The sequence below is a fragment of the Bactrocera oleae genome, chromosome X (genome assembly GCF_042242935.1).
Source record: "Bactrocera oleae isolate idBacOlea1 chromosome X, idBacOlea1, whole genome shotgun sequence".
NCBI classification, from domain to species: Eukaryota; Metazoa; Arthropoda; class Insecta; order Diptera; family Tephritidae; genus Bactrocera; species Bactrocera oleae.
Window position 1 is genome coordinate 16779024 of NC_091541.1, and position 20309 is coordinate 16799332.

At 34.6% G+C, this 20309-nt stretch overlaps 2 protein-coding genes across 6 annotated transcripts in view; one reads left to right on the forward strand and one right to left on the reverse strand.

Moving 5' to 3' along the window:
• LOC106623764 (RNA-binding protein MEX3B) overlaps positions 1-20309 on the reverse strand; it is a 680038-nt gene that overhangs the window by 555567 nt on the left and 104162 nt on the right. The window lies entirely within an intron of this gene.
• On the forward strand, positions 11116-11835 carry LOC138858081 (uncharacterized). Its single transcript, XM_070112545.1, has one exon. The coding sequence runs from the start codon at positions 11116-11118 to the stop codon at positions 11833-11835; it is 720 nt and encodes a 239-aa protein (XP_069968646.1).

The following is a 20309-nucleotide window of genomic DNA, read 5'->3' on the forward strand; positions in this document are numbered from 1 at the left end:
TTTATATTATGCACTTATTATACACTAACACTTCACTACAATATTTATTTTTTCTTTTCTACACATTTATTTTATATCAATTATTTATATATTTGCTTTAAATAAGCATTTCATAGCACAATAGCAAATGGGTTCCATGTTGACAAAGTGATAAGTATGGAATATCAACAATAATAATAATAATAACAATAATAATAATAAAAATAATATTTAAAATAACAATCATAATAACAACAATAATAATAACAATAATAATAATAATAATAATTTTTTTTTTTTTTTAGGCCGTAAGGAGGGTTTAAAATGCCTTCGCACCATATAGGGATCGTCATCCTACGTGAGTGGTGTACCCACTAAAACACTTCCCCCTTCTATCATGGATTTTTACCTTGCCCCGGGACCGCTTTCGCATTACTTCAGAGCAAGGTTTCCAAGATGGACCCATATCGGGTCAGTTTCTACTCTCTCTGCGTCCAGGGATGCCTACTGGTTTGTAGCCAGCATCAGGCCGACTATCTTCTATTGAGTGGGATTGTTCGGAGGGTCCGCGTCCATGTCCCTTTTCTTGATGCGTAGTACATGTTCCATAATAATAATAACAATAATAATAATAACAATAATAATAAAAACAATAATAATAATAACAATAATAATAGTATCCACTCACATTTTTCGAGCGAAATTGTAAATCAAATACATTAATATTTAGGAACAACATATACCATAAGTCATAGACACACTCCGCTTCATTATATTAATTTCTTTGCATATGAAATATCTATATACAGTTCGAAATACTACGAGTTTTATCCGAGCAACTCGGTCGGAAATCGAAAAATGTATAGTAATAGTTGCATTTTTGATAAATGCATAGTTTTGGTCCCTCAACAAAGTAATCTGCGAAAATTATAATTTTTTTTGAATCGTCTTATTTTGACGCAAAGATTACAAATCCTTGAGCGGAAAGTTTATTTTTTCAATAATATAATTCAATTTTTTTTTTAATTTTTTATACAAATGAACTTTTACAAAAAAAAATTCAAAAAATTAACACACTTTGCACATATTCTTTCGAGTGGCAACTCCTTTCTGCACTGGCGTCCTTCGGCCGCACTTAAAAAAAATAACCCTGGTCCACCAGGGTGCCCATAATTATTTTTCGTGCTGATAGGAGTTCAATACAAAAGAACCATTGACACCAAGGTGTTGGACCGACCAGGGTTATTTTTGTTAAAGCGCGGCCAAAAGCCTCCGAGGCGGAAAGGAGTTCGACGAACTAAGTTACTTGAAAAATATGTGCAGTGTGTTAAATATACTTTTATATATATGTATATGTAAATAAATTATTGAAAAAATTTACTCCACTTACGGATTTGTAATTTTCGCGTTCAAACAGGACGATTTAAAAAAAAATTAATTTTTGGGGCCTCCTTCTTTGGGGACCTTAACTATACATCTACTCCGAATTTTTTGATATTTAAATGCAAATATCTTAATAATTATAATTTAAAGAGAAATACCTCTATACATATATCCATTCTAACCCCAAATTGGGGGACGGTATTCTAAAGCCCAGCCCAATCGCTCAATTCCAACCTAAGTGTTGGGAATTGTGAGAAAGGCATTTAAAGTTTTGGTGTATAATCGAAGGAACTTAAACGCAAAAAAATCATTAAGAACTTATAAAATAGTCAAAATATTATCCAACAGACTAGACCGAATTACCACTGCAGAAAAATAATTTAAAATAAACTTGACATGGCACAATCAAACAGAAAACAACTCATTTTCGATTTAAAAGTTGTAGACATATTTTTAATCTACACGCGCCCACATTATATTAATATTTTTGCGTTATATTTGGATTGACATATTAACACCCGCAATCCGAAATATGATTTAAGCGATAGTAAATCCATATATACATGACCTTGGCCGGTAATGTACCTATAATACAAAACATAGTTTTGAAATGTTTCTAAATATTTCATTTAAAAATAATTAAATTTATGTTTACGTAAACTTACTTATGTTAACGCAAATTATTCAATGTAAAATGTATAAAAACCACTTTTACAGTAAACATTACTTCCTTGATAACAGCCAATAACCAATGCCACTTAAAAACGAACTGTCCAGAATACGAATAAAGATAATGAACCAAAGTGTGTATAATATTTAGTATTGCCACAGAAAATACTTTCTTTTTGCCGAAATGCCCTACCAGAACCACCGAAACCTATCAATTTCCTTTAATGGCAAGTTTATTTAAAGCTGTGTGCCTATCAGTAATTCTTTTCACTATTTCGAATAGGTGTGAACAAATATGCTAGAGTGTAAAAAAATTTATATATTCCTGTGCCAAACGGAATGTAATATTTTGCACTTCAATTTCAAAACATACACGATTACGACACTTTTGTTGATATTTACATTATTGTTTATATTTGTAATTTATTACTTGATAATCTGAGACAACATACTAGCCTGCTACTATGCGACTTGCGCTAAATATTTACTTTTATTCAAAAGTTTTTCTTTTCATCTTTTGACGTATATATTTAATATTCATTCGAAAAATATTTCTTTTAGTTTAATCTAGCACCTCGTTTATAAAACTTTCGAAAGTTTCATCTTTTCTGAAAAGTCAAATTCAAATTCCTGAAATTTGGAAATTTTGTCTAAAAACATGTTTATTTTAAGACCCCTAAAGATTTTCAAATAATCGCGTCAAGCCTTGCACATGTGTCTTGCCCGCAAACGTTCAACTTAACACGTCAATCATCATTTTATATTTGCACTCAGACCGCTTGGTTGTAATGTCATCATCGGAAGATAACTTACTTTTATTAGGGTCTGCTACAGTTCTGTTGCAAAATAAAAATAAAACAAATAGGAAAAAGAAGAAAAATAGATTTAGAAATTCGCAGCAACTTTGCACCGCAGCAAAAACCGGAATAAAATCAAAATAACAATAACAATAATAATAATAATAATAATAATAATAATAATAATAATAATAATAACAATAATAATATTAAAGGGAGACTTTAATATACCATCCCCTGATGTCAGGGGTAAAAGGGGTATGTTTAGATAGAGGAGACTCTCACGATCCAGAATAGCCGCCAGGATTTTATAGTTTTCAAGATATTTGCATTTTTATTTGAAAATTTTACAAATTTTATCTTGCAATTTCTCGATATATAGTTAATTTTTTTTTATATTATGCACTTATTATACACTAACACTTCACTACAATATATATTTTTTCTTTTCTACACATTTATTTTATATCAATTATTTATATATTTGCTTTAAATAAGCATTTCATAGCACAATAGCAAATGGGTTCCATGTTGACAAAGTGATAAGTATGGAATATCAACAATAATAATAATAATAACAATAATAATAATAAAAATAATATTTAAAATAACAATCATAATAACAACAATAATAATAACAATAATAATAATAATAATAATTTTTTTTTTTTTTTTAGGCCGTAAGGAGGGTTTAAAATGCCTTCGCACCATATAGGGATCGTCATCCTACGTGAGTGGTGTACCCACTAAAACACTTCCCCCTTCTATCATGGATTTTTACCTTGCCCCGGGACCGCTTTCGCATTACTTCAGAGCAAGGTTTCCAAGATGGACCCATATCGGGTCAGTTTCTACTCTCTCTGCGTCCAGGGATGCCTACTGGTTTGTAGCCAGCATCAGGCCGACTATCTTCTATTGAGTGGGATTGTTCGGAGGGTCCGCGTCCATGTCCCTTTTCTTGATGCGTAGTACATGTTCCATAATAATAATAACAATAATAATAATAACAATAATAATAAAAACAATAATAATAATAACAATAATAATAGTATCCACTCACATTTTTCGAGCGAAATTGTAAATCAAATACATTAATATTTAGGAACAACATATACCATAAGTCATAGACACACTCCGCTTCATTATATTAATTTCTTTGCATATGAAATATCTATATACAGTTCGAAATACTACGAGTTTTATCCGAGCAACTCGGTCGGAAATCGAAAAATGTATAGTAATAGTTGCATTTTTGATAAATGCATAGTTTTGGTCCCTCAACAAAGTAATCTGCGAAAATTATAATTTTTTTTGAATCGTCTTATTTTGACGCAAAGATTACAAATCCTTGAGCGGAAAGTTTATTTTTTCAATAATATAATTCAATTTTTTTTTTAATTTTTTATACAAATGAACTTTTACAAAAAAAAATTCAAAAAATTAACACACTTTGCACATATTCTTTCGAGTGGCAACTCCTTTCTGCACTGGCGTCCTTCGGCCGCACTTAAAAAAAATAACCCTGGTCCACCAGGGTGCCCATAATTATTTTTCGTGCTGATAGGAGTTCAATACAAAAGAACCATTGACACCAAGGTGTTGGACCGACCAGGGTTATTTTTGTTAAAGCGCGGCCAAAAGCCTCCGAGGCGGAAAGGAGTTCGACGAACTAAGTTACTTGAAAAATATGTGCAGTGTGTTAAATATACTTTTATATATATGTATATGTAAATAAATTATTGAAAAAATTTACTCCACTTACGGATTTGTAATTTTCGCGTTCAAACAGGACGATTTAAAAAAAAATTAATTTTTGGGGCCTCCTTCTTTGGGGACCTTAACTATACATCTACTCCGAATTTTTTGATATTTAAATGCAAATATCTTAATAATTATAATTTAAAGAGAAATACCTCTATACATATATCCATTCTAACCCCAAATTGGGGGACGGTATTCTAAAGCCCAGCCCAATCGCTCAATTCCAACCTAAGTGTTGGGAATTGTGAGAAAGGCATTTAAAGTTTTGGTGTATAATCGAAGGAACTTAAACGCAAAAAAATCATTAAGAACTTATAAAATAGTCAAAATATTATCCAACAGACTAGACCGAATTACCACTGCAGAAAAATAATTTAAAATAAACTTGACATGGCACAATCAAACAGAAAACAATTCATTTTCGATTTAAAAGTTGTAGACATATTTTTAATCTACACGCGCCCACATTATATTAATATTTTTGCGTTATATTTGGATTGACATATTAACACCCGCAATCCGAAATATGATTTAAGCGATAGTAAATCCATATATACATGACCTTGGCCGGTAATGTACCTATAATACAAAACATAGTTTTGAAATGTTTCTAAATATTTCATTTAAAAATAATTAAATTTATGTTTACGTAAACTTACTTATGTTAACGCAAATTATTCAATGTAAAATGTATAAAAACCACTTTTACAGTAAACATTACTTCCTTGATAACAGCCAATAACCAATGCCACTTAAAAACGAACTGTCCAGAATACGAATAAAGATAATGAACCAAAGTGTGTATAATATTTAGTATTGCCACAGAAAATACTTTCTTTTTGCCGAAATGCCCTACCAGAACCACCGAAACCTATCAATTTCCTTTAATGACAAGTTTATTTAAAGCTGTGTGCCTATCAGTAATTCTTTTCACTATTTCGAATAGGTGTGAACAAATATGCTAGAGTGTAAAAAAATTTATATATTCCTGTGCCAAACGGAATGTAATATTTTGCACTTCAATTTCAAAACATACACGATTACGACACTTTTGTTGATATTTACATTATTGTTTATATTTGTAATTTATTACTTGATAATCTGAGACAACATACTAGCCTGCTACTATGCGACTTGCGCTAAATATTTACTTTTATTCAAAAGTTTTTCTTTTCATCTTTTGACGTATATATTTAATATTCATTCGAAAAATATTTCTTTTAGTTTAATCTAGCACCTCGTTTATAAAACTTTCGAAAGTTTCATCTTTTCTGAAAAGTCAAATTCAAATTCCTGAAATTTGGAAATTTTGTCTAAAAACATGTTTATTTTAAGACCCCTAAAGATTTTCAAATAATCGCGTCAAGCCTTGCACATGTGTCTTGCCCGCAAACGTTCAACTTAACACGTCAATCATCATTTTATATTTGCACTCAGACCGCTTGGTTGTAATGTCATCATCGGAAGATAACTAACTTTTATTAGGGTCTGCTACAGTTCTGTTGCAAAATAAAAATAAAACAAATAGGAAAAAGAAGAAAAATAGATTTAGAAATTCGCAGCAACTTTGCACCGCAGCAAAAACCGGAATAAAATCAAAATAACAATAACAATAATAATAATAATAATAATAATAATAACAATAATAATATTAAAGGGAGACTTTAATATACCATCCCCTGATGTCAGGGGTAAAAGGGGTATGTTTAGATAGAAGAGACTCTCACGATCCAGAATAGCCGCCAGGATTTTATAGTTTTCAAGATATTTGCATTTTTATTTGAAAATTTTACAAATTTTATCTTGCAATTTCTCGATATATAGTTAATTTTTTTTTATATTATGCACTTATTATACACTAACACTTCACTACAATATATATTTTTTCTTTTCTACACATTTATTTTATATCAATTATTTATATATTTGCTTCAAATAAGCATTTCATAGCACAATTGTAAATGGGTTCCATGTTGACAAAGTGATAAGTATGGAATAACAACAATAATAATAATAATAACAATAATAATAATAAAAATAATATTTAAAATAACAATCATATAACAACAATAATAATAACAATAATAATAATAATTTTTTTTTTTTTTTAGGCCATAAGGAGGGTTTAAAATGCCTTCGCACCATATAGGGATTGTCATCCTACGTGAGTGGTGTACCCACTAAAACACTCCCCCCTTCTATCATGGATTTTTACCTTGCCCCGGGACCGCTTTCGCATTACTTCAGAGCAAGGTTTCCAAGATGGACCCATATCGGGTCAGTTTCTACTCTCTCTGCGTCCAGGGATGCCTACTGGTTTGTAGCCAGCATCAGGCCGACTATCTTCTATTGAGTGGGATTGTTCGGAGGGTCCGCGTCCATGTCCCTTTTCTTGATGCGTAGTACATGTTCCATAATAATAATAACAATAATAATAATAACAATAATAATAAAAACAACAATAATAATAACAATAAAAATAGTATCCACTCACATTTTTCGAGCGAAATTGTAAATCAAATACATTAATATTTAGGACCAGCATATACTATAAGTCATAGACACACTCCGCTTCGTTACTATTAATTTCTTTGCATACGAAATATAATATCTATATACAGTTCGAAATACTACGAGTTTTATCCGAGCAACTCGGTCGGAAATCGAAAAATGTATAGTAATAGTTGCATTTTTGATAAATGCATAGTTTTGGTCCCTCAACAAAGTAATCTGCGAAAATTATAATTTTTTTTGAATCGTCTTATTTTGACGCAAAGATTACAAATCCTTGAGCGGAAAGTTTATTTTTTCAATAATATAATTCAATTTTTTTTTAATTTTTTATTCAAATGAACTTTTACAAAAAAAATCCAAAAAATTAACACACTTTGCACATGTTCTTTCGAGTGGCAACTCCTTTTTGCACAGGCGTCCTTCGGCCGCGCTTAAAAAAAATAACCCTGGTCGGTCCAACACAGGGTGCCCATAATTATTTTTCGTGCTGATAGGAGTTCAATACAAAAGAACCATTGACACCAAGGTGTTGGACCGACCAGGGTTATTTTTGTTAAAGCGCGGCCAAAAGCCTCCGAGGCGGAAAGGAGTTCGACGAACTAAGTTACTTGAAAAATATGTGCAGTGTGTTAAATATACTTTTATATATATGTATATGTAAATAAATTATTGAAAAAATTTACTCCACTTACGGATTTGTAATCTTCGCGTTCAAACAGGACGATTAAAAAAAAAATTAATTTTTGGGGCCCCGTTCTTTGGGGACCTTAACTATACATGTACTCCGAATTTTTTGATATTTAAATGCAAATATCTTAATAATTATAATTTAAAGAGAAATAGCTCTATACATATATCCATTCTAACCCCTAATTCGGGGACGGTATTCTAAAGCCCAGCCCAATCGCTCAATTCCAACCTAAGTGTTGGGAATTGTGAGAAAGGCATTTAAAGTTTTGGTGTATAATCGAAGGAACTTAAACGCAAAAAAATCATTAAGAACTTATAAAAAAAAGTCAAAATATTATCCAACAGACTAGACCGAATTACAACTGCAGGATATAATTTAAAATAAACTAACCATGGCACAATCAAACAGAAAACAATTCATTTTCGATTTAGAAGTTGTAGACATATTTTTAATCTACACGCGCCCACATTATATTAATATTTTTGCGTTATATTTGGATTGACATTAACACCCTCAATCCGAAATATGATTTAAGCGATAGTAAATCCATATATGGATGACTTTGGCCGGTAATGTACCTATAATACAAAACATAGGTTTGAAATGTTTCTAAATATTTCATTTAAAAATAATTAAATTTATGTTTACGTAAACTTACTTATGTTAACGCAAATTAATCTATTCGATTCTGTGGTGGATATTCAATGTAAAATGTATAAAACCCACTTTTACAGTAAACATTACTTCCTTGATAACAGCCAATAACCAATGCCACTTAAAAACGAACTGTCCAGAATACGAATAAAGATAATGAACCAAAGTGTGTATAATATTTAGTATTGCCACAGAAAATACTTTCTTTTTGCCGAAATGCCCTACCAGAACCACCGAAACCTATCAATTTTCTTTAATGACAAGTTTATTTAAGGCTGTGTGCCAATCAGTAATTCTTTTCACTATTTCGAATAGGTGTGAACAAATTTGCTAGATGTGGAATGTAATATTTTGTACTTCAATTTCAAAACATACACAATAACGACACTTTTGTTGATATTTACATTATTGTATATATTTGTAATTTATTACTTGATAATCTGAGACAACATACTAGCCTGCTACTATGCGACTTGCGCTAAATATTTACTTTTATTCAAAAGTTTTTCTCTTCATCTTTTGACGATACTATATATTTAATATTCATTCGAAAAATATTTCTTTTAATATAACCTAGCACCTCGTTTATAAAACTTTCGCAAGTTTCATCTTTTCTGAAAAGTCAAATTCAAATTCCTGAAATTTGGAAATTTTGTCTAAAAACATGCTTATTTTAAGATTCCTAAATATTTTCAAAAATTCGCGTCAAGCCTTGCACATGGGTTCGGGTCTTTCCCGCAAACGTTCAACTTAACACGTCAATCATCATTTTGTATTTGCACTCACACCGAGATATCAATACAGCGACAGTACCCAATGTGTACGGATGAAGATGAAAACCCTGGGCAAGCGCCCATCAGAATCGAGGCCAATAAGATTCTGATAATGGTATACTGGAAAGCCGGAAAGGATTAGATTGACAAAGGGCTGGTCAGAGCAGCATTCTACCACCTCAGTAGGTAAGAGTGACATCTCACCGAAATGGCTGGTAGGCTAATGCTGTCCTCATCTCCGTCTCGTCAAAACCATGGCAGGTCTTCAAGTACGTTCAATGCACGTCGCCATATATTCTTGGCCGTACAGTTTCAGTTGAGACGAGCTCCTGATTTGTGCCCGAACCTGGCTCTGAACATAAGCTCCCATAAGGACTTGTGTCAACCCTCGCGTGGCCTCCCTGCTTGCATAGATAACCACGGGGTTTATATAGGGCAACTGTTACAACGCGCGGAGATAGCGGCTTGAAGCGGAGACCCATCAGAACAAAATGAATACACCACAACAACAACAAAAACCCCAACAAAAAGAACAACAAGAAAAAACACAACAAAATAAAGATGGCCAAGACGTGGAATACGGGACCGTCTTCCGTAGGAGTAGTAGGATTCTTAGATCCCCTATACTTTCCCCCACTCCAAAACAGCTGGATAAAACCCCGGCTACGCAAACAGGATCGGCAAAACAAGGAGAAGGGAAGCGCGAAACAGGAGTAAATCACTCAAATGAGACAGGCAGAAGAGGAATACTTAGAAAAGTGCAAGAGCATCGTGCAAATAATGAAGATGGCGATGGCCAAACAGAAAAATGTCAGCATGGACGTTAAGAACGTAGCGGCACAGCTAGACGAACTCTTTGACGTAATAAAGAGTTACCGTAAAAACTGGCTCATCGCTGAAGCCGAGAAAAGACGGGGACATTCAAGCAGGCGCATCACGACCCCCGAGCCAATAACTTCGAAGCGGCGCGCAACAAACCCTGTCGAGCCTCGAGAAACAGTGCGACCACGGAATGAAAAGGAGGGCCAGTGGCAGAAAGTTTTGCACAAAAGGACGAAAAGACCCACGCAGAAGGTGGCAAGGTGGTGGAAGCACTCAAAACCACAGAAGATAAGCAAAAAGGGAAGAATATAGCTGCAAGTCAGAGAGCATATTATAAAGCCAAGCGACAATCAGTGGCCGTGATTATTAAGCCAACAGAAGGCAATAGCTACACCGAGGTCCTTAAGAACATCCGTAGCAAAGTAAATCTAAAAGAAGCAGATGTTAAGATTAAAGGGATCCGCAAAACAAGAGCCGGGGCGCTACTATTAGAGCTGAAGAAGGGACAGACTGCAAAAGCCAACTTCTGTGAGGCACTCAAGCACACCCTTCAAAACTCCGCAACAGTGGCCGACCTTAAACCAAAGGCTACTATTGAGATTAGAGACCTCGATTCACTCACAACAAAAAACGAAGTCGCAGAGGCCGTAAAAGAAGTGGTACAGGACCCCATCGAAGACTTTACAATAAACATAACTGCACCTAACACAAGAGAGCAGGTAAGGGCGTATATAACGCTTCATCAGGATAAAGCTGACACACTGATGCGAAAGACACGTATTAAAATTGGCTGGGTTAACTGCAGGCTGCGACTGAAAGAAAACGCCAAAAGGTGCTACCGCTGCTTTGGACCAGGGCACTTGACCTGGAACTGCAAAGGGCCCGACAGGAGAGGGCAAGGCACTTGCATAAAATGCGGCCAACCAGGTCACAAATTAAAAGAGTGCACAAAACCCCCCTCATGCTGCCTCTGCGAAGAGGCTAAACACGAAAAAGTCGACCATATCCCGGGCTCCGCAAAATGTACGGTATATAGGAATCATCAGAACAAATGAATACTCTACAGGCCAATATGCATAGATGCAAGGCTGCTGACGCTTTACTCTCGCAAATGGCGACGGAGAACGGTTACGACTTTATCATCATAAGCGAGCAATATAAAAAGAAGGAGAGTGGGACCTGGTTAGAAGATGGCAGCTCAACCGCAGCTATATGGCTACCCCCAAGAAGTAAAATCACCATCACAGGTAAAGGGAACAGCAACGGTTTCGTCTGGGCCAGTTGCGACCTTTTCACAGTAATTAGCTGCTACCTGACGCCAAGCGACAGCATACAAGAATTTCAAGAAAAGCTCGACAATATAGAAGATACAGCCAGGTCTATAGAAGGTCAATTAATTATCGCCGGAGACCTGAATTCAAAAGCCATAGAGTGGGGTATGCCAAACACGGACTCGAGAGGAGTGCTTAATATGGGAAATGCAACCACGATTAGAAGACCGGGTTGCGAGGAAACCACACCAGACATCACCCTATCAACAGAACGCATGGCTGGCTCAATAAAGAAATGGAGAGTCCTAGAAGATTACACTGGCAGCGATCACCAGTACATCTCTTTTGAGGTGGACACCGGAACAAACGCCCACCAGTACAGAAAAAATACTGGAGCCCGAAAATGGAACGTCTCGAAACTAAACACTTCGAAATTAATCTCCGCAATAGACGACCATAACCCATCTAGCAGCTCTCCTAAAAATGCAGAAAAGTTGTCGAGCACACAATGCTTAATATAACGTACCTAATTGGCTATGCAGAACTACTACTGCTAACAAATAAGCACATACCTCTCGAAATAAGTATGCAAACGATTACGGACACTCTAAGGACACAAAAAGCGGTGAGCTGCCTAGGCGTAAGACTGGACCCCAGATTAACTTTCTGGGTACAAATCCAGCACGCCGCACGAAAAGCAGCGAAAATCACCTCCCAACTCAGCAGACTAATGGCCAAGAAAAGAGAAACCTTCTAATGTCCACGACCATCATCGTCCTTTTATACGGAGCAGAGATTTGGGCAGATGTGTTAAAAAAGGAAAACCGGCTAGAGTATACCGCACCGCACCTCTCAGAGTTGTATTAGCTTACCGAACGGTGTCAGGTGATGCAATATTAGTCATAAGCGGAAATGCCCCAATTGACCTTCTGGCATACGAAAGGAAAAAGCTGTGGGAGCTAAAGAAAATGTCTTAATACAACAAGAGCGCATTAGACCAAATAAAGAAAGACACAATATCAGCATGGCAACGAAGATTGGAGAATGAGAGTCGCGGCAGATGGACGGCCAGACTTATAAGAGACCTAAACTTATGGACAAGTCGAAAATTCGGAGAAGTCGACTTCTACATAACGCAGCTACTATCCGGTCATGGATACTTCAAAAAGTATCTCTACAGAATGGGAAAAGTCGAAGAGCCGGCATGCCTATACAACGATGCGACTGAAGACGACGCTGAACACACATTCTTTAAATGTGAGCAATGGCAAAGGAAACGTACCGCCGTAGAAGACCTGGTCGGTCCAATAAGCGCAAACAACTTAATCAGCGTCATGATGGAGAGCGAAGCTAACTGGTCTATTATCCAGAAATTCGCAGAAACTTGGCTACGCAGCAAAAAGCGGGACCTGGACGCAGGTGCGTAGATGTAAATCTCTCAATGAGGAAAATGGAACGCCACCCTGAAGTAATGCAAACGCGGTTCCATGGTGGGCGACGGTTCCCTAGAGGGGGGTTTTTAGTGACCTGCAAGTGGCACATACCGTTGCTGTGACGACAGCACTGATGATGCGGAAGACATTTTCCACCCCCTCACCCGCCAAAAAAAAAATAAAAAATAAAATTAAAATAAAAATAAAATAATAATAATAATAACAATAATAATAGTATCCACTCACGTTTTTCTAGCGAAATTGTAAATCAAATACATTAATATTTAGGACCAACATATACCATAAGTCATAGACACACTTCACTTCGTTGCTACTTGTATTAATTTCTTTGCATACGAAATACCTATATACAGTTTGAAATACTACGAGTTTTATCCGAGCAACTCGGTCGGAAATCAAAAAATGTATAGCAATAGTTGCATTTTTGATAAATGTATAGTTTTGGTCCCTCAACAAAGTAAGCTGCGAAAATTATAATTTTTTTTAATCGTCTTATCTTGACGCAAAAATTACAAACCCTTGAGCGGAAAGTTAATTTTTTCCCGTCAATAGATTTGCTCCCAGGGAATTTGGGTATTATAGCTTGAGCGGTTTAGGAGATATGCATATTAAACTTATTAGGGGCGGGACCACGCCCACTTTTTAAAAAAAGATTTTAGCTGCAGATGCCCCTCCCTAATGTGATCCTTTGTACCAAATAACAGTCTTGTATCTTATTGCGGAGCTTAGTGGTCCGATTACGCCCATCCGCAATACCAACCGTCTTACGGTATCAAGAAACATGTGTACCAAGTTTCATGAAGATATCTCAATTTTTACTCAAGTTACAGCTTGCACGGACGGACGGACAGACGGACAGACAGTCACCCGGATTTCAACTCGTCTCTTCATCCTGATCATTTATATATATAGAACCCTTTATCTAACTCGATTAGTTTTAGGTGATACAAACAACCGTTAGTTGAACAAAACTATTATACTTTGTAGCAACAGGTGGCGAGAGTATAATAACAATAATAATAATAGCAACAATAATAGTATCCACTCACGTTTGTAAATAAAATACATTAATATTTGGGACCAGCATATACTATAAGTCATAGACACACTCCGCTTCGTTACTATTAATTTCTTTGCATACGAAATATCTATATACAGTTCAAAATACTACGAGTTTTATGCGAGCAACTCGGTTGGAAATCGAAAAATGTATAGTAATAGTTGCATTTTTGATAAATGTATAGTTTTGGTCCCTCAACATAGTAAGCTGCAAATATTATAATTTTTTTTGAATCGTCTAATTTTGACGCAAATATTACAAATCCTTGAACGGAAAGTTTAACTTTTTAATATTTCAATTTTTTTTTTAATTTTTTATACAAATTAACTTTTACAATAAAAACCCAAAAAATGTACACACTTTGCACATGTTCTTTCGCGTGGCAACTCCTTTCTGCACTGGCGTCCTTCGGCCGCGCTTAAAAAAAATAACCCTGGTTGGTCCAACACCGGGTGCCCATAATTATATTTCGTGCTGATAGGAGTTCAATACAAAAGAACCATTGACACCAGGGTATTGGACCGACCAGGGTTATTTTTGTTAAAGCGCAGCCAAAGGCCTCCGATGCGGAAAGAGTTCGACGAACTAAGTTACTTGAAAAATATGTGCAGTGTGTTAAATATACTTTTATACATATGTATATGTAAATAAATTATTGCAAAAATTTACTTCACTTACGGATTTGTAATCTTCGCGTTCAAACATTACGATTTAAAAAAAAATTAATTTTTGGGGCCTTCTTCTTTGGGGACCTTAACTATACATGTACTCCGAATTTTTTGATATTTAAATGCAAATATCTTAATAATTATAATTTAAAGAGAAATACCTCTATACATATATCCATTCTAACCCCTAATTCGGGGACGGTATTCTAAAGCCCAGCCCAATCGTTCAATTCCAACCTAAGTATTGGGAAATGTGAGAAAAGCATTTAAAGTTTTGGTGTATAATCGAAGGAACTTAAACGCATCAAACTCCTAAAGAACTTATAAAAAAGTCAAAATATTATCCATCAGACTAGACCGAATTACAACTGCAGGATATAATTTAAAATAAACTAACCATGGCAAAATCAAACAGAAAACAATTCATTTGTGTTACTAAATATTTATAGCTCTTCTCATATGTATACACAATTTTCGATTTAGAAGTTGTAGACATATTTTTAATCTACACGCGCCCACATTATATTAATATTTTTGCGTTATATTTGGATTGACATATTAACACCCTCAATCCGAAATATCATTTAAGCGATAGTAAACCCATATATGTATGACTTTGACCGGTAATGTACCTATAATACAAAACATAGTTTTGAAATGTTTCTAAATATTTCATTTAAAAATAATTAAATTTATGTTTACGTAAACTTACTTATGTTAACGCAAATTAATCTATTCGATTCTGTGGTGGATATTCAATGTAAAATGTATAAAAACCACTTTATGTCCAGAATACGAATAAAGACGAACCAAACAATATATCGATAATGAACCAAAGTGTATATAATATTTAGTATTGCCACAGAAAATACTTTCTTTTTGCCGAAATGTCCTACCAGAACCACGGAAACCTATCAATTTCCTTTAATGACAAGTTTATTTAAAGCTGTGTGCCAATCAGTAATTTTTTCACTATTTCGAATAGGTGTGAACAAATTTGCTAGAGTGTAAAAAAATTTATATATTCCTGTGCCAAATGGAATGTAATATTTTGCACTTCAATTTCAAAACATACACAATTACGACACTTTTGTTGATATTTACATTATTGTATATATTTGCAATTTATTACTTGATAATCTGAGACAACATACTAGCCTGCTACTATGCGATTTGCGCTAAATATTTATTTTATTCAAAAGTTTTTCTCTTCATCTTTTGACGATACTATATATTTAATATTCATTCGAAAAATATTTCTTTTAGTATAATCTAGCACCTCGTTTATAAAACTTTCGAAAGTTTTGACTTTTCTGAAAAGTCAAATTCAAATTCCTGAAATTTGGAAATTTTGTCTAAAAACATGCTTATTTTAAGACCCCTAAAGATTTTCAAATAATCGCGTCAAGCCTTGCACATGGGTTCGGGTCTTTCCCGCAAACGTTCAACTTAACACGTCAATCATCATTTTGTATTTGCACTCACACCGCTTGGTAGAAGACCTGGTCGGTCCAATAAGCGCAAACAACTTAATCAGCGTCATGATGGAGAGCGAAGCTACCTGGTCTATTATCCAGAAATTCGCGGAAACTTGGCTACGCAGCAAAAAGCGGGACCTGGACGCAGGTGCGTAGATGTAAATCTCTCAATGAGGAAAATGGAACGCCACCCTGAAGTAATGCAAACGCGGTTCCAGGGTGGGCGACGGTTCCCTAGAGGGGGGGCTTTTAGTGACCTGCAGGTGGCACATACCGTTGCTGTGACGACAGCACTGATGATGCGGAAGACATTTTCCACCCCCTCACCCACCAAAAAAAAATAAAAAATAAAATTAAAATAAAAATAAAATAATAATAATAATAACAATAATAATAGTATCCACTCACGTTTTTCTAGCGAAATTGTAAATCAAATACATTAATATTTAGGACCAACATATACCATAAGTCATAGACACACTTCACTTCGTTGCTACTTGTATTAATTTCTTTGCATACGAAATACCTATATACAGTTTGAAATACTACGAGTTTTATCCGAGCAACTCGGTCGGAAATCAAAAAATGTATAGCAATAGTTGCATTTTTGATAAATGTATAGTTTTGGTCCCTCAACAAAGTAAGCTGCGAAAATTATAATTTTTTTTAATCGTCTTATCTTGACGCAAAAATTACAAACCCTTGAGCGGAAAGTTAATTTTTTCCCGTCAATAGATTTGCTCCCAGGGAATTTGGGTATTATAGCTTGAGCGGTTTAGGAGATATGCATATTAAACTTATTAGGGGCGGGACCACGCCCACTTTTTAAAAAAAGATTTTAGCTGCAGATGCCCCTCCCTAATGTGATCCTTTGTACCAAATAACAGTCTTGTATCTTATTGCGGAGCTTAGTGGTCCGATTACGCCCATCCGCAATACCAACCGTCTTACGGTACCAAGAAACATGTGTACCAAGTTTCATGAAGATATCTCAATTTTTACTCAAGTTACAGCTTGCACGGACGGACGGACAGACGGACAGACAGTCACCCGGATTTCAACTCGTCTCTTCATCCTGATCATTTATATATATAGAACCCTTTATCTAACTCGATTAGTTTTAGGTGATACAAACAACCGTTAGTTGAACAAAACTATTATACTTTGTAGCAACAGGTGGCGAGAGTATAATAACAATAATAATAATAGCAACAATAATAGTATCCACTCACGTTTGTAAATAAAATACATTAATATTTGGGACCAGCATATACTATAAGTCATAGACACACTCCGCTTCGTTACTATTAATTTCTTTGCATACGAAATATCTATATACAGTTCAAAATACTACGAGTTTTATGCGAGCAACTCGGTTGGAAATCGAAAAATGTATAGTAATAGTTGCATTTTTGATAAATGTATAGTTTTGGTCCCTCAACATAGTAAGCTGCAAATATTATAATTTTTTTTGAATCGTCTAATTTTGACGCAAATATTACAAATCCTTGAACGGAAAGTTTAATTTTTTAATATTTCAATTTTTTTTAAAATTTTTTATACAAATTAACTTTTACAATAAAAACCCAAAAAATGTACACACTTTGCACATGTTCTTTCGCGTGGCAACTCCTTTCTGCACTGGCGTCCTTCGGCCGCGCTTAAAAAAAATAACCCTGGTTGGTCCAACACCGGGTGCCCATAATTATATTTCGTGCTGATAGGAGTTCAATACAAAAGAACCATTGACACCAGGGTATTGGACCGACCAGGGTTATTTTTGTTAAAGCGCAGCCAAAGGCCTCCGATGCGGAAAGGAGTTCGACGAACTAAGTTACTTGAAAAATATGTGCAGTGTGTTAAATATACTTTTATACATATGTATATGTAAATAAATTATTGCAAAAATTTACTTCACTTACGGATTTGTAATCTTCGCGTTCAAACATTACGATTTAAAAAAAAATTAATTTTTGGGGCCTTCTTCTTTGGGGACCTTAACTATACATGTACTCCGAATTTTTTGATATTTAAATGCAAATATCTTAATAATTATAATTTAAAGAGAAATACCTCTATACATATATCCATTCTAACCCCTAATTCGGGGACGGTATTCTAAAGCCCAGCCCAATCGTTCAATTCCAACCTAAGTATTGGGAAATGTGAGAAAAGCATTTAAAGTTTTGGTGTATAATCGAAGGAACTTAAACGCATCAAACTCCTAAAGAACTTATAAAAAAGTCAAAATATTATCCATCAGACTAGACCGAATTACAACTGCAGGATATAATTTAAAATAAACTAACCATGGCAAAATCAAACAGAAAACAATTCATTTGTGTTACTAAATATTTATAGCTCTTCTCATATGTATACACAATTTTCGATTTAGAAGTTGTAGACATATTTTTAATCTACACGCGCCCACATTATATTAATATTTTTGCGTTATATTTGGATTGACATATTAACACCCTCAATCCGAAATATCATTTAAGCGATAGTAAACCCATATATGTATGACTTTGACCGGTAATGTACCTATAATACAAAACATAGTTTTGAAATGTTTCTAAATATTTCATTTAAAAATAATTAAATTTATGTTTACGTAAACTTACTTATGTTAACGCAAATTAATCTATTCGATTCTGTGGTGGATATTCAATGTAAAATGTATAAAAACCACTTTATGTCCAGAATACGAATAAAGACGAACCAAACAATATATCGATAATGAACCAAAGTGTATATAATATTTAGTATTGCCACAGAAAATACTTTCTTTTTGCCGAAATGTCCTACCAGAACCACGGAAACCTATCAATTTCCTTTAATGACAAGTTTATTTAAAGCTGTGTGCCAATCAGTAATTTTTTCACTATTTCGAATAGGTGTGAACAAATTTGCTAGAGTGTAAAAAAATTTATATATTCCTGTGCCAAATGGAATGTAATATTTTGCACTTCAATTTCAAAACATACACAATTACGACACTTTTGTTGATATTTACATTATTGTATATATTTGCAATTTATTACTTGATAATCTGAGACAACATACTAGCCTGCTACTATGCGATTTGCGCTAAATATTTATTTTATTCAAAAGTTTTTCTCTTCATCTTTTGACGATACTATATATTTAATATTCATTCGAAAAATATTTCTTTTAGTATAATCTAGCACCTCGTTTATAAAACTTTCGAAAGTTTTGACTTTTCTGAAAAGTCAAATTCAAATTCCTGAAATTTGGAAATTTTGTCTAAAAACATGCTTATTTTAAGACCCCTAAAGATTTTCAAATAATCGCGTCAAGCCTTGCACATGGGTTCGGGTCTTTCCCGCAAACGTTCAACTTAACACGTCAATCATCATTTTGTATTTGCACTCACACCGCTTGGTAGAAGACCTGGTCGGTCCAATAAGCGCAAACAACTTAATCAGCGTCATGATGGAGAGCGAAGCTACCTGGTCTATTATCCAGAAATTCGCGGAAACTTGGCTACGCAGCAAAAAGCGGGACCTGGACGCAGGTGCGTAGATGTAAATCTCTCAATGAGGAAAATGGAACGCCACCCTGAAGTAATGCAAACGCGGTTCCAGGGTGGGCGACGGTTCCCTAGAGGGGGGGCTTTTAGTGACCTGCAGGTGGCACATACCGTTGCTGTGACGACAGCACTGATGATGCGGAAGACATTTTCCACCCCCTCACCCACCAAAAAAAAATAAAAAATAAAATTAAAATAAAAATAAAATAATAATAATAATAACAATAATAATAGTATCCACTCACGTTTTTCTAGCGAAATTGTAAATCAAATACATTAATATTTAGGACCAACATATACCATAAGTCATAGACACACTTCACTTCGTTGCTACTTGTATTAATTTCTTTGCATACGAAATACCTATATACAGTTTGAAATACTACGAGTTTTATCCGAGCAACTCGGTCGGAAATCAAAAAATGTATAGCAATAGTTGCATTTTTGATAAATGTATAGTTTTGGTCCCTCAACAAAGTAAGCTGCGAAAATTATAATTTTTTTTAATCGTCTTATCTTGACGCAAAAATTACAAACCCTTGAGCGGAAAGTTAATTTTTTCCCGTCAATAGATTTGCTCCCAGGGAATTTGGGTATTATAGCTTGAGCGGTTTAGGAGATATGCATATTAAACTTATTAGGGGCGGGACCACGCCCACTTTTTAAAAAAAGATTTTAGCTGCAGATGCCCCTCCCTAATGTGATCCTTTGTACCAAATAACAGTCTTGTATCTTATTGCGGAGCTTAGTGGTCCGATTACGCCCATCCGCAATACCAACCG